Source organism: Anguilla rostrata, chromosome 7 (assembly GCF_018555375.3).
Source record: "Anguilla rostrata isolate EN2019 chromosome 7, ASM1855537v3, whole genome shotgun sequence".
Classification (NCBI taxonomy): domain Eukaryota; kingdom Metazoa; phylum Chordata; class Actinopteri; order Anguilliformes; family Anguillidae; genus Anguilla; species Anguilla rostrata.
In genome coordinates, this window is record NC_057939.1 from 38,874,283 (window position 1) to 38,890,580 (window position 16,298).

General features: G+C 41.9%; 1 protein-coding gene across 1 annotated transcript in view; it reads right to left on the minus strand.

Annotated features, from left to right (window-relative positions):
• Positions 1-15,870, minus strand: part of LOC135259665 (rab11 family-interacting protein 1-like) — a 33,195-nt gene extending 17,325 nt beyond the window's left edge. Inside the window, exon 1 of the mRNA XM_064344265.1 lies at positions 15,085-15,870. Coding sequence (XP_064200335.1) covers positions 15,085-15,461 — 377 coding nt within the window. The 5' untranslated portion in view covers positions 15,462-15,870. The remainder of the gene's footprint in view (positions 1-15,084) is intronic.
• Between the last annotated feature and the right edge of the window lie 428 nt (positions 15,871-16,298).

Genomic DNA, 16,298 nt, shown 5'->3' on the forward strand with positions numbered 1-16,298 from the left:
ATCATTTGTAGGACTACTCCACCCTGGTCCTGGAGGGCCACATAATCCAAGGCTGATACTTATTCCAGATCTAGGCCTACACTACAGTTTTGTACCTCATGAGAAAGCCCAGAGTTCTTTTAGGACCAAGGTTCTTAAAGTGTCCACCCATCCATCCATTATGTATACCCATTTTTCCTGGACAGGGTCGCGGGGGGTGCTGGACACTATCCCAGTGTGCAATTGGGCAAGAGGCGGAAATACACCCTGGACAGGCCGCCGAGCGATCGCACACACACACCATTCACTCACCATTCACACACACACTCATACTTATGGGCAATTTAGAGTCACCAATTATCCTACCGGCATGTCTTCGGACTGTGGGAGGAAACCCATGCAAACACGGGGAGAACATGCAAACTCTGTTCTTAGAGTGTGTTCCTTTGCAACTATGCCCTGGAGCTATTGCAGGATAAAGGGCCATGTATAGCAACCAGCAGGTCCAAACGTGGAGGAGCTTGCAAAGCCAATCTCCTAGACTGAATTCTTAGCCAGGCCCTTTCCCAGCACAGTCTAGGGACCGTAACAGGATTCTATTCTCGTTGTGAAAGGCTGCCAAACAAAGGGGAACCAAAACAAGGCCAAGACAAGGATCCCAAAACTTTCTGGCCTAAGTAAAGCCTTTCAGATGGAGTGAAGACTATTTGCCAGCAGTGGTATTTCACTATGTGCATGCATTTTGAAATTAAAATATTTAGAAAATATTTTAATTAATTTCAAAATAACAAAAGAGTAAAAATGTTACATTAGGTAGCCTATTTACTGTCGATTTAACAGATATATTTGTAAATACAATCATATAGCCTACTCAATACCTTTATGTGGGATAGAACAAGCAACCAAGGCAAACACACTGGCTACAGGTTAGTGAGCATCCTGAATGAATCAGCTTTACCCACATGAGGTTTCACTATTTCAACTTACAATTACCAGTTAATCAGCTAAGGTTTAGAAACAATAAACACACTACACAAACCACCATAATTACAAATGTTATTTCAAATGGTCAAAAACATGAAGTTTAGGTCTCATCAGCAGACATTACAGATCACAGAAATTGAAAAACATATCACAATTATTTATGTTTGCAAAATAACATGAAAAGAATTTTGAAAGGTATTTTGAAAGGAGTACTTTAAGGGAGTAATTTATAATAATTTTAATGTCAAAAGCTTTTGAAAATAGCATTCATGGAAGTGTTTGAAAATACTGTAAATATAAAAAAAATTCTCAAGAAAGTTTTCAAGTATAAAGACTTTCCCTGCCCATGTTTGCAAATAGCTGAAAAACATCAAAAACTGTGCTCAAAAACCAACTCCATTTAACTAAAAGTTTAAATAAAATTGAAATGCCCATGCAGTCACTGTGCTACTCAGAGTCACATTAAATGGCCTAAATAATGATACATAACAAATGATATTTGGGCCCCTGAACACTGTGCAAAGTCCATTATAATAATTACTATAATGACTATGACTGTTACTGTCATCTCCCATAGGAAAGGGAAATTATTGTCCTAATTATAATCCTCTACGAATGTGGGAAACAGCATAGGAAGCTATACCAGGTTTTTTTCACATTTGGCACATACTGTAACAGTCAATGAGTAGGCCTACTTCTGTGTACTTCTCATTCATGCTGAGAGACTGGTTATGTAATTAAATTGATTTGATTGGTTGGATAGGTTTGACCTGTGCCCTTGCTCTAGATAAAGAGCTCCAGATAGCTACTGTATAGCAACCCTGAAAGCCCAGGTTTGACCAAGATGATGCTGGAATGTGTAAAATAACCAGCCAAAAGGGTACATTTGCTGTCTCATGGCAGGGGGCATATGCTTCAGCAAATATTGGTGTCTATCTGTGCATGTGCCTGCTACACTGGAACTGCCAGAGAAAGTACAAACAATCAAAGGGTTAATCCAGTCTACTCAACTCCATTCCTTAGCAGAATTTCATAACTAGTATTCACAGATCTGTTATGATGACATACATCAATTTTGTCTAAAAATCCAGTGTTTTGGGGTGAGCTCAGCATCCAGTAATCAACTCAAAATTGGTTTTGTGCAAAGTCGAAGCTCATCAACCGTTCGAGGGGGCGGGGCGTATATCCTGGCATAGTGCTTCTAACCATTGAGCAGTTAGCCCCACCATAAAATCAAAAGATGGGCTAGATTCTCTCTTTGGGTCTGAACCATACATCATTTATCAACTTACTACATGTACAAACATATCAATAAATTTTTCCTGTGAGGCAGGTAAGTTATCTGTGATTAGATTTCGCTCGTTGTAACAGGCTTAAGCCAGCACCACAGCGCAAGTTATTTGAAACTATATTATTCATCTGCCATGGCTAGCTTTACACTGGGTTTGAATGAACTAGCTAAACAACAGGCCTAAGTAGACACTTGTTATTCAAGCTTCTGTATAACTACATAGCCACTGTACCATAATTCCAAGTTTTTATTCAGCATTTGAATTCTGGAGTGGAAAAAAGACAGAAATGAGAAAGCTATGTGTGATAAGAGGACATTTTTGGACATGTGCCGCTTTTTGTCAGAGTTGGTCGCATAGTTCACATTTTTTCATTCTTTCAACACACAGTGGCAGGAATTAAGAACCAAAACCTACAGTGACTGCATCTCTGTCCGACGGGCATTCAACAGACTGTCACAACGAATTGTAATTTTGCTTCCTGATGCTACTGTATGGATTATTATTTTCCTTGGGTATTGTTAGATTTCCACTTTTTTAAAGTGCGTTGTTTTCTTCTAAGGAGAGCAGTATAAATTTAGGAGTTTTGGCAGACCATTGTGGAATGAGAAACATGCTATGGGTGGACCGCAATACAATGTCAGATGATCATGTTAAAATGCACTCTAGACTTTTAAAACAATTTCCATAGTGAATTTTCTGTTGCAGATCTCTTAGAACACTTGATCTTTTCATAACTGCAAGGCAAACACAGTAAGATGAGCCAAAATATGTAGGCTATAACCTCCAGGTTATGACAGTGTCATTGCTTAGGAATCAGCCATAGTAACCACAGGCCAAAACATCAGTATGTGCCGTATAACTACTGTGCATTCAGTTAAAAAAAATATATAGGCTATTTAGCAACTCCCTCTGGTCTCAACAATATACAAAACCTGGGTTTCAAAACACCCAGTAAGCATTGCACCTGTCTCTGTATTAAGCACAGAATGCCAGCTGTGCAATTCAATTCAGCTAGATACTTTCCTGGTGGCTTTCCAGCTCACCAGAGGGCAAACAAACGAAATGCTTCACTCCTCTGCTCTTTGAAAAATGTTCCTTGTAAAAGATATTGTGAAACAAGAGCAGCAGATGGAGGTGGTGACAAGCACTGCTGGACACAGGCAGTGCAGAGGCCCACTCAAATGTGCAGCTGCACTGGGCGCCATAGCAACCTAGGGTCCCGACACTGTAGCAACCTGGGAATTGTGCTGACCGAGCGAGTCTGGCAGAAGCACACTGTGCAGTAAGGGAAAAAAAAGTAACTTGGAAACAGCACATTTTGAATGGAAGTCACGTCCCATTGGCCTTGGTTTTTTTCTTTTTTACTCACTAAAATCCCCCCATCGCGTTGCTCTGTTGCTACAGATGCGGCTATGTTCATAGTACCAGGGGACGGGCGCATACCTGGGGGTCGTGCCGTACAGAGCGGCCACGACGTCTCTTTGTGTTGCAGGCACATCCCGGAAATGTAGCACCCCACCCACCCACTCCCCTACAGAACAAAACAGAACAATGGGGAACACGTGTTCCGGAGCCAAGGCAAACCACTGCTCTTCCACATGCTTTTCACTGCTTCGGGCCAATGGGGACATGAGGAGGGGGTGGAATTAAAGCCAGATGTGGGCCGTGGCTTCGCTCGCTGGGCCCCACGGGGGTGGAGGGATTGCTCTGGATTGGCTTGATCTGGGAGTGTCGTTTGCATACCAGGCAATTTCCTGTCACGTGCCTCCAACGGTCAGTCAAACACAGAGAGGCAGACTGGTATTTGCGGAGCGAGGAGGCGTCACTTTGTGGTTTTCTGCCAGCAGCCACGCTGATGTGAACTCAATTTCCACAGACCACAGAACTGATACATGCAGCATCCATTCCTATTTCTACTCCTGGTATTTCTATTCTGTAGGGAGCCAAGATTCGCCCAGGAACTTCAGCATTTGTGCCACTATCAAACTCATACATGGGAAGAGTAACACAAAAAAAGTCTTAAAACATTCAGAAAAATAGATTATATATTAATTCGTAATAGACTTCAAGGATTCAAAACTACATTGACATCTGCTGTCAGTTTTTACCAAATTTCCTCTGCTAAAAGTTATGGAAAATATCATTTAGCCTATGTTTATGAAGACAGAACTGGCTGCTATGCTCATTTTTACGCACACCGTTATTGTCTGGCGTGCAAAGTTGAGATGCTCCCCCCGTAGACCTTAATACACTTCCCCTATGCCACAGTGCACAGAGATTACAGCATGCTAGAGAGAGGGACAGGTACCGTATACTGCATGGCCGCTGTTTACGGGATATGTAAACGCTGAACATTCCAGAACCCTCCGCAAACCATTCTCTCAGACCTGTCATCTCCCAAACAGGAAGCCAGGCTCATTTGGAATGGCTTACTGCACAGTATCCTGCAACCAGTCAAGGGCTCTCTGTCTTTCCTTAGGAGGAAGGTGGGAGCCATCCCAGTACAGGGTTCTACACTGGTTTGAATTGGACACTTCACTCCACTTTGGGCGGCATGCAGGCATGAAAACAATAGCCATATTATAATGTAGAATATTTCTGCATTTATAATATGATATTATTTTAATTAACAAGCCATTTGCCATGAACTCAGTTTTGGCCCTGCACCCAAGACAGCTCAGGTATGGGCCAGGGCTCTCTAATTAGGCTAGTCATTAGTCTGATGATGCTTGGCTTTCCTTGGGTGGGAGGGTGTCAAGGGTACGTTAGAGTCAGTCAGGGTTTCTCTGAGTATGCTGTGTTAGCTCCACCGACAACCTGTCAGATGCCTCTCTATCTGATTCTATCTGTTGCAATGGCCATCTTGTGCTTGGAGCAGTACTGCGTGGCCTGCAGTGTGAATAATAATCATGGGTAAGAGTTGCAGCACTAGGAGCCTTGCAGAAAACACCTACTAGTTTTATGGACATCCCTTGAAACTGACTACCTATTAAAAGTGTTCTTCTAATGTGTAAATCAAAATAAAGAAAAATTTAAATAGAAGCACAAAATTGAAGAGGCACAATTGGCCATTCTTACAGCACACATCCAGGCTATTTCTCAAAAAGAGATGATCATTCACCATAGAGATGTTCAGAGCACAACTGGGGCTTCTGGACACCTCAAATTAGACACTCTGGTCCTAACAGATTAAGAATATGTTGTGAAAGGAGCACTGGTTTTCTATTTCTGCCACTAAAGAGACAGTACTGTACTGTTATAAAATCAGCAACCTATAAAAATTCAGTGAGAGGGCTCTATCATAGCCTGATTAATAAACCTGAAAAATACTTGAAGGGGAAGATTACGATTTACAGATCACAAAGCCACTACGCCTCTCCTAGCTTCGTACCACAGCAAGTCCTCACTTTAGGCTAAATTAAGTTTAGTAATGGGAATGATATGCCATTACTTTGAAATTTATTATGAGGACTTAGAGAGACACTGGGTAATGGTAAATGGACTGCATTTATATAGCGCTTTTATCCAAAGCGCTTTACAATTGATGCCTCTCATTCGCCAGAGCAGTTAGGGGTTAGGGGTTAGGTGTCTTGCTCAAGGACACTTCGACACGCCCAGGGCGGGGTTTGAACCGGCAACCCTCCGACTGCCAGACAATTGGTCTTACCTCCTGAGCTATGTCGCTAGGTAGCAGAGTGGTGTGGAGGGGAAAGACCAAAGCTTGTAATCCGACAAGCTACAGTTTTGATTCCCAGGTAGGCCACTGGTATTGTACCCCTGAGCGAGTTATTTCAACCAAAATTGCTTCTGTGAAATAGTCAACTGTATGAATAGATAAAGTGCGAAAACATCCATTCAGTAAATTCTGTAAACAAATTAGACAAAGATGACTGGCTACCAAGAAAATTGATATGAATAATGTTTGACAGGAGCTGGAACACAAGGCACTGTGAAGCTAGCTCCACACTAAGGGATGTGTGACCTCCCCAGGGCTCCCATCACAAAGAAACCATTGTGAAAGGGCCAGAAGGGATCCACATCAGGGAGCTACTGTGGACTCAAAGGGGGGGGAGGCGGGCTCAGCCCAAATACAGCATACCAGTAATCTCAGGGGGCCCTGAAGCCACCCAGGTTTCAAGCTTCTGGAATGCCAGGAGTCTCTTCTTGTTCAGGACACAGTGATGTCATCTTGTTTAGCTCTTTTGTCCTTGGCCCAGGTGATCTACAAAAACTTCTTCACACCTGTGTGCTACAGTAGTATAGAGTTCTGAGGGTATTTAGCATTAATTTTTTAACCTGTACAGTGCAAAGCCATAGATATGGACGGACAGAGAGCAATGAGACTGTACGGAGAGAAATCGGAGATATTCCCAAAACCTCCCTCTGCCAAACAGCGGAATGACCATGTCAACTGCCCACACCCCCCGCCCCAGTGATGACAACACAACACACTAACGCACAATGACGACAAAGGTTGAAATACAAGTACAAAACAATTAGGCCTAAATAGAAATAAAGCATTTAGGACCAAAACTCCCTAAGCAAAAACATTGGTCAGACCCCTACTCCTCAGATCCTCAACTCAACTATCCAGGCTAAATCATCAAACACAAATTTGAGGCAGGGAAGGGATACAAAAATGCATGGATAGTTGTTTTAAAATGACATTTTTCAAATTTATATTGAATTTATTGCGAAGCATGGTCCCATATCAAGATAAATATTTAGCTAGGTTTGGCACTACACACAAAGTGATCCATTGAGGCACAGCCTCTTTTTCCCAGATTGCAATGCATGGTTTTTGTATTGTTGCCAGCAAAAAGGTAAGAAAGAGCAGCATTATGAGAGACTGCATGGACAGTAGGATGCAGAGAAAAACATCTGCATGAATAATAATTGATAGAAATAATACACTGATGTCACAATACCATTGGCAGACATTGTGACATCAGATTTCCTGTTTCTATTTGCTCTTTGTATGGATGAGTGAGAAACCTTGCTGTTGTTTGGAAGCGCTTAGCTGAACACCGTCCAAAGCAACTAGGCCCAATCCATGCGATAAATTGTAATCAATTCTCAGCCCAAATGCAGTTTATTCTTTCTTCCAGAAAATTCCCACAATATAACTATGGTAGAAAGATCCACAGTGTTCTTGTCAGTCTGATAATAAAATGATAAACCCAGGCTAAATTATGTTGTATAATAAAAATATAAGAATGCAGACAGATTACTATGCAGGGATGTGGTGGAATGCAGCTGGATTGAAACAGGAATTGGTAAAAAGGATACTAAGAGGATTCTGGGTATTTTCCAACTAATCCCCCAACCTTCCTGATATTTCTCTAATTTATCCACTAAGCTGTGTGTGATTTATTTTTTTCTATTTTGATAGCTGAAGGGGCTCCGTTCACACTGGGCATGTGGTGGCATTGTGGGGGGCAGTCCGCTTCAGAGTTGCCTATTTTGAAATGTCTCACATCATTGGGCGTACATCTGTTTGCATGTGAAGAAAATAATTACTTAAACCTCATCTACCATGCACAGTGATGAAGCATGCATCTGCAATATTGAATTAAGTGATCTTTTTGATATCTAGGCCTGTACCTAATAACACAGAACCTCAGTGACACGTGAGCCATCTCGCGCCTCCATTTAACGTCTGTATAGACAGAAAGTGAGATCTTTTGAGATCTTATCATCATTTGAGTTAGCCTACCTGGATGTTATACATCTGTCAGAAGTTATATAAAAAAAATTATATAACATTATTTTATTAAAACTACAATATGTTGCATTATACTGTAGATTTTATGAATTCAGGATATTAACATTGCTCCAACAATTAATCTATCACATTTTAAGAGCAATGATCATTAGGCCTACATCAAGCCTTAAACTTAAAGTTTTCAGATAGGATTTACAAGTACAGTTCTTTCCAGAGCAGAAAATAAAGTCGCACTTTGTCTTTTTCAGAATATTGCAAAAAAAAAAAATGTATAGTGTGTAAAATAGACAAAGCCAGGATTAATGTTTCTGGCTAAATAAAATGCACCAGCTGGTTTCTGCAGCGGCCCCACCCATATCTCCTTGCACCATGGGGGATGGGTGGGGGGGGGGGGGGTCAGGGACCTACTCCCATCCACTTGACAACAATTTAGGTTCTGCCTACTGTCCCTCTGTCAAGGCTTACCATTTGTCTTACAGAACACTTTTCCCGTCCACTTCTCTACCAAACAACTAGCCCTAGCCTTCGATCTGTAAAAAAAAGGCAGGATCTATGTAAAAAGGCAGAGCCCAGTCTAGTCACTCTCTGTCTGTCTGGACTCTGTCTCAGCCATGATTCAGCAGATGGGAAGAAAACTGGTTGCAGACACCTGCGTGGTCTGAGATAATGCATGCGCAAAGGCCAAGCAACCAGAAACAGCAGGCGATTCAACAGCCCAATCAGCATGCTGTGAGTGGTATTTTTTTTTTTTTAATAGGTTATAAGATAGGTCATAAGCAATGATCCTCCCTGCAATTAGCAGCTGTTTAAGTGTATTGATCTGAGACTGGATGCCAAGGTCAAACAGCCAATATCACACAACCAATCTCACATGTTCCCATGTAGCATAATCTGCATCTCCCCCAGAGATACAACACCATACAAGACATTATAGCTCAGTGCAAACAAACTTGAATAATGGTTTCTGGTTGACTAGGATTGTTAATCAATTGAGGAATTATTTTGACGCAGTGTGGCAGTATTTTTACATTTACAAGTATTTGCTCATTAGCTCTAATTAAATCCCAATTTAATTTCTCCCATTGTCACCTTGAACACAATGTGCAATTACGGAACCATTGTAGGAACAGATTATCCTTAGTTATAAAGATTAGTGCTGTGCAGATGCGCATGATTGAAATGAGCAAGTACTAGGATAGGGTCATCTAGTCGAACATGTAAAGCACATACGTTTTGTTTATATTTTGTTTATTTGATTCGGCAGTCACTGCGTCATTAACAACGCGCAGCAGGGTAGTCCCTCCCCCCACCAGAAAGTTTTAAAGACCATCCGACAGGAACTAGATTTTGGCGGCAAAATTTAAACAAACCAATCAACCAAACGAACTTGAGGAGGCAATTGTGTTTGTGTAAGCCTATATTGTCCAATTTGGGAAAAAGTGGCACTTGAGACCTACAGTCGGGTTTAGGGGGAGCTCCCCAACTAGTTTGTTAAAATCTTTTTTTTCTGTGTTTTGATACTGTCTTTTTCAGGGAAGGAATCCCTGGGAAACACCTGCCAACTTTCTTCTCCATCAGTGCGTTGCCTTGCCCTTGTGTGCATTTATTTTCACTTGTTGGTTATTTGCGTACATTTTAATTTCACCAAAATTAATAAACAGAAAGGAGACACAAGGTATAACAGCGCTGGCCTGGAGGCCTGGAGGCAGTGCTGGTCAACCTCCATGTGGACATCTTCCTCTCAACTGGTAAGAGGGGGGGGCTGCCTAGGTAGATGTGCCACAATATGTTTCTGCTTTCCTTTGTTTCGTTTATACACACACCTTTACACCACACAACATACTCTCGGTTAGCGTGCAAATCTTAGGCCATAAGAGCCTAGTTTTAGCCATAGGTCTAGCTTTCATGTTATAGCCTAGCTAGGCAGCTAGGTGGCTGGCCAGGTTTACTCGGCTCCTGTAGATTTGTAGCTCGTAACACAAGCTCTATTCAGCAGGTGCGGTGGGGTATTTTACTCACACTACAACTTGCCACTTTTCCCAGTATACCACTGACTAAACACAGGTAAGCCAAAAATATTAGTTTTAGATAATATCCCTCAAGAGTAGGCAGGGTGGTGCAGGTTTACTTCCTGGGTATATCCCAATTTTATCCAAAACTGGTTGGAGATACAGGAAGCACAATCCACAACTGTGAAAACACCCAAACGGCATGCATTGTTGTTATAGCCCTTGCACAGTTCTCTTCAATCACTACTATGTCATATTTTATTTCATATCAGAATTTAGTCCCTGGAAACAACAGGTACTGCGTGTAGGCTATATGCCAGAGATAGGTCTGTTTGTCTGTCTGAAGCAAAAGTGTCTTTTACTGAATGCATCCGCCTAATCGTTTTAATGACAACATAAACATGACATTGTGACTGACTAAAAATGCATATAGTAAAATTATCAAATAAAACACAGTCCTGTCTGGCAGCTTCATCCATCAACATCTACAGGAATTTATAATTCATCTTTTTTCCCCTTATTACTAATATTAAGCTGCATCCCTCTGTTACAATGGATATTAAATACAACGACAAGAGACGGTGAACAAAGTTCCATTATGAATTTTCCACCAATAAAAGCCCCATGGTGGTACTGACTCTCTTTTCTATCCTATTTTGGAGATGCAAATTCACAAATTGATTTTTGATTGACAGTGCACAAAGGGACTCGCACCACCAAGAGTTTACTTACTCAATGACAGTGAAACCTACCAAATCATCAGTAGGATGTGACCAATACTAGTTAATTCCAGTGATGGGAACATTTCTGACACCACCTCCAGAGATCTGATACTGTCAGTCAGGGAAATCAAAATGGTGACTAACGTTAGCTTTCTCTATTTAGGCTTGAAAACTATTTATATCTGCCAACTGAGTTTGCCATCAAACCGTGGTCAGTGTTGGTTAGCTAGTTATTCCATCTGAGCAACAATGTGTTCCTCCCTGCACAGTTAGCCTGTACTTTTTAAATTGTACCTCATAGCCACAAAACACAAAAAAATGGGGATGGAGCAACTCATGTGTACACAAAAGCACTTTGGGAGTAGTATACGGTGTACGGGTTGCTTTTTTCATGTTTGACAAGTGACACATGTCCCAGTTCCTGCTGCTGTCCAGGTTTAATCATGCCACTGGATAAAGGGATTAGCCTAACAGTAGGCTGAACAGTAGACACTCTAGTTAGCTCTTTAAATGGAACTAAGGTTCATTTCAAATTCATGACTTTGCCAATGTATCCCCAAATGTGATCCTATGAAGTGGCATTCATTTCAGACTTAAGGGCTCTGTTAATTAAGTCCCACAGTACATCACTTCAAGAGACAAAAAATGAGCCAATGACAGAGCCACACATATTTTTTTTTTTTAAATACTAATTTGCATTTGTGTGGTTTAATAAAGGATATTCTAATGACTACCCTGCAGGCTCACTTTAGGCGAACATTCCAGGTTATAAATGAAAAAACATGAATATTAAACAGTCTGGATACTGGAACGCTTCTCTTTAGCTGCAATGAGGGGAAGGCAGCTGATTGTTAATATATTCACAGATGGGCTGAAAATATGCATGAGTCCGTTTCTGTAGGCACACATTATAACGTAGGCCATTTCTTTCAACAAAAATCCCGACCAAACGATCACAAAGTTGCTTTGGCAAAAGACCAAATTGTAAATGAAGGTGAGGCAAGGAAATATTGGAAAGGAAGGTTCCACAAACCCTTGAAAATTTAGAACTGCCTCAGGATTATTTCTATACTGCGAATCTTTAAAACATAATATTTATTCCTTTTTCCTCCTTTTTTGCCAAACGCCTTTACCCGGGGTGAATTACAGAGCAGTTAGCTGCATCACATTGTCATATCATCACATCCAGAAATGTAGAGTAAATGGCAATGAAATTGAGCATCAAAATAAACACATATTCAAGGGGAGACCACGTAATTAAACTGCACCAGTTGAAAAGCTATAGAAAGTCCTTGCAATCTTAGGGACTTTGTATGTCAGCCAAGCAAAACTAGATCTATTTATGCTATACTAATGTTGATGCCCTTATAACAAGTACACTGCACAACCAATTTATCCCATCACCCAGGCCTACTATTAAGACTCAGTCTGCACATTCCAGCAGTCACCTTAATATACCCCCCCACCACCAAAGCTTCAAAGCATTTACTGGCCCAAAGAAAGGACAGTGGCTTGTTATTCTAAATCAGCCACGCTGCATCAATTCTGGGTCACATGAACGACTACAGTGCGACTCCAGCTTTAAGAGGAATCAGACTCAATCATCACACATTTGCACAGACTGCAAACAAGGAGGGCAGTGAATACCAGGAACAGGGCTGTCTCCTCCAGTTCATAATGCCCCTGGGAAGCACTAGTCTTAGTAAGATGTATTTGTCCTTAGCGGCCACAACAGTACCACAACGCACTTTGACTAGCGGATCATGGACGCTGACAATTCTGGGCAATAGACAATTCCAAAGTGTTGTAAAGCACTATAATGGCTGCTTCCTGACTCTTCTAGAAAGCACTGCTGATTTTAATTTCTCCCCTCTAAACAGAACCGCCTTAAAACTCGGGATTCCAGGTGAGTTGAATCTCCATCTATCGCTAACTATCTATCAGGTAAAAAATAAAACCAGTAGCTAACACTACTGGCCTCGAGGGCCAGATATGAGTATCCCCGCCCTAAAGGAAACAGAGCCCTTCCATGACAAATGGACATGAACAAAAAAAATCTGAGGATGATCCACTGCTGCAAATCTGAATGTGCGATATCTAACCTGAAAATGGGAAAAAGGGAAAATGCTACAGCCAGCAAGACAATTTTGAATGCTGAGAGAAGCCTGTAATATATTAAACCCTTTCCTCTAACAACCATCCCTTTCACAATTATCCCTTTAAGAAATGTTTTTAAATTGAGAAGTGGAACTTGAGGAAAAATGAATGAAGTTGTAAACGTGTCTGAAATAGACCATCATCTATTGCCTTAACATAGCCTATATGGATGCACCACCGACAGTCACAGACTGTAAATGTCATCACTTCACTTACCAAAACACAGACATATACACACAGATCTTGCACATTACAACCATCCATTTCCCAGAAAATCATGGACACACACCATAAAAACCACAGTAGCTTGCACAATGAAATGCCTGTGGTCCCTGTGGAGAGCTTGCACCAGTGAGGTAAGCCAAGATGAAGGACAGTATCTGGGCTAAACATATGATGCATCACGAGTGGGTGCTTTTTACCACTTTTTCCCTGAGGGTGAAGCAATGACAGAACTCCACAAAGCAATTTTTTGACAAACGCTCAATTCACACAGGACTGCAAACACAGTTTCAATCCTGTCATCAGGGGTGTGGCTAAAAGGGTGGCATGGGGTGGCACTGCCCCTCCCTACATATCTCCCATGGCAATAATGGTTTTATAAGGCTTTGCTTAGCACATCTAATAAATGGGTTGTCCTATCTACACATAGCAGTTATTTAATACAATGCATAGCAAGCCTATTTGCAACACCTCCCCCTCCATTGATTAAAAATCTAGAATCGCCACTGCTCGTCATCCACCGATGCACCTGGCACCCACTCAAGCAGCTCTGGGTATGTCCTGCCCAGCAACAACCCACCCTATCAACCTCTAATCTTAAAACAAACCGTTTTAGGTATAAGGGCAGCAACTGATCCATGGTCAGAGTCCTAAGGGGCAAAATTTTCCCAAACAAAAAAAGCAGTCAACCTATTACAGGTGTGGACTACCTGCAAAAACACAAACCAGTTTTTAAATACCCCATTTAAATACAGAAATCGTATAATAGCTGCACTTAACTATCACTTTACAAACCTAGTCCGGGCACAATGTACTCAGCCAGACAAGTGCACTGGCTGATCTGCTTAGTGCATGATACACCCCATATGCGGCTGGCCTGGATGGGTGAACAAAAACTGTGTGTACCAGTACCCGTGCAGATGACCGACAAGCGTGCTGATCTTATTCACATCCAGGCACAGCTAATCATCTGCCTGTTTGTTGCTGGGGGACAATTTTACTTGAAAGGACAAGGAATTGAAATCTGGGTATGGGAAAGCTATTAGCTCGTGCCCTGGGATGGTATGTCTTCAGAGTTAATCATATAGGGTGTGCTGCTCGTTGCAAGTGATACAAAAGTGACGTTTTTCGTAGGCTTGGTACAGATGCTGAGATGGAAAACTAAGTCGGCCCAAGATATTTCAGTCCTCGTTCACAACCGTGATGACAAATATAGATAAAATCACAGCTAATCCATCTTGGAAATTATCCTTCTCATCAACACCGCAATTTTGCTTCAGGTAAAATATTTTCATGAAGACCAGATCGCTTCGGTCGCCTCTTTCCATAACGTGTAAAATAGATTTCAAAACTAGATTTAGAAAACACGTATCATAAATCATTGCCCGTATCAATCGAGTTTAACCGTTCCGTAACGTCATTATCTTCAACTGCACAAATCAAGACTGTGCTTCAGTTATCACATTACAACGAACAAATGAACCACTTTAATACACGGAATAGAGGCCCTCTTAGTTTCTGCCCTGTAATAACGGCATTAACTATAGACGACGTCAGAAAGTCAGTTCGTCAATTAGATTGCCCCACGAATCGCAAGATACCTTTTCTCTAAAGAATAACAATGGCGAGGATTCGCCAGTGGCTTGCGGTTGTTGGTTTAATTAGACTACGGGTTTGTAGGACAAATGGGAACATATTGGCATTAAATCTCTAAATGTTATATTAGGTAACGTTACATTGCTAGTCAAATAGAATATGCGCGTGTAGGCTACATACAAATCTAGTAACGATATAGTATGCTCTCCAATCTATATGATTACTGGCCGAGTAACGGTAACAATTCATCCTCCATGTGCTACGGAATGAGGTTTAGCTCAGGTTTAGTTACAGACCAGCTAGCTAGCATAATCACAGGCACACGTGATATGGAGAGGGTTCATAAGATATACTACCAAAGCATACATAAATCGGCAGAACAAAGAAGAACAACCCACTCGTTTCTCAGACATATCCTGTCTTGGAAGACTTTATCCAAGGGCAAGACGACATGTCCAAGAAATACATCAGGTCCGATCAAGGCTCGATGCATCACAGTAAGGGCCAGGTCGCTACTCCCGGCAGGATAGGCGCTCCGTCCCCCTGCTTCCAGTACTCCGGGTAACAGCTCGAAAGCGCATTCTTCCGACCACTCCGGAGCAGTAGTCTTTTCCACCACAGCCGTGGTAAATTTCTCTTTCCCCACTTGAATAACGGTGTAAACGTCGCTGGTTCCATGCTTGCCCTTCGCCCGCAGTCCCCTGCCCCGCAAAACGGTTACCTGGACGTGCGTGGGCACCCATCTCTGGTCATCTTCTATATTTATAAAAGACATAGCTGGTTATCAAGTCAGAAATATCAGGGGGCGCCCGAATGACACGGTAATAGCAGAAGTGGCACCAGCCGCGTCCCCCGATGGAGCAGCCTAGCTGTCAGAATCCTTCCAGTTTACAGTTGCGCATTATACGATCCACACCTCCCGAAAGTCTCTCTGTGTCCCGTCGCCCCCGCCCTACTGCGTCTGAAAGCTTGTTGTTCTCGCTTGCCACTGCCGCTACCGTCCGCTTGGACTCCTCTGCAGAGGCACTCCAAAAATCCACTGAATGGCTATACAGCCCAAAGCGTTCGCCGACGTCACTTTCAGAGGAAGTAACCACAGGCCTGACTTTCACTAACACAAACTTCGCCGCTACCCTTAATACGTGTTTCATTTCTCCTTTTGCCCATTTTGACGGAGGGTTATCGGGCAGACTGACAGACTTCCACAAAGACACCCGCAGCGGCAGAAGTACTGCAGAAATGTAGGCTATGCAACTCAGAGATGCTCGTTGCAGATGCAGTGCGAGCTTCGTTTAAGTCGTCAAGGGCTAACAGGAAAAATATGCTGTTTTCATCTTTTTTTTTCTTTTTTTTTTATTAACTTGCATCAGTGAAATTTTCTGCTCGTCATACTTTCTTGCTAGATTATCCTGCACATGACGACGACAAAGCCCAATATCAGATGTTGTGGCAGAAGTGCAGGTGAACTAGAATCAAAGCCAGCGGTACAATGAATTTAAAAGCTATTATTATTATTATTATTATTATTATTATTATTATTATTATTATTATTATTATTATTTTGTCAACTCTTCTTTCTTTTGCCAAAACAACAGACAGATATTCTCGAAAC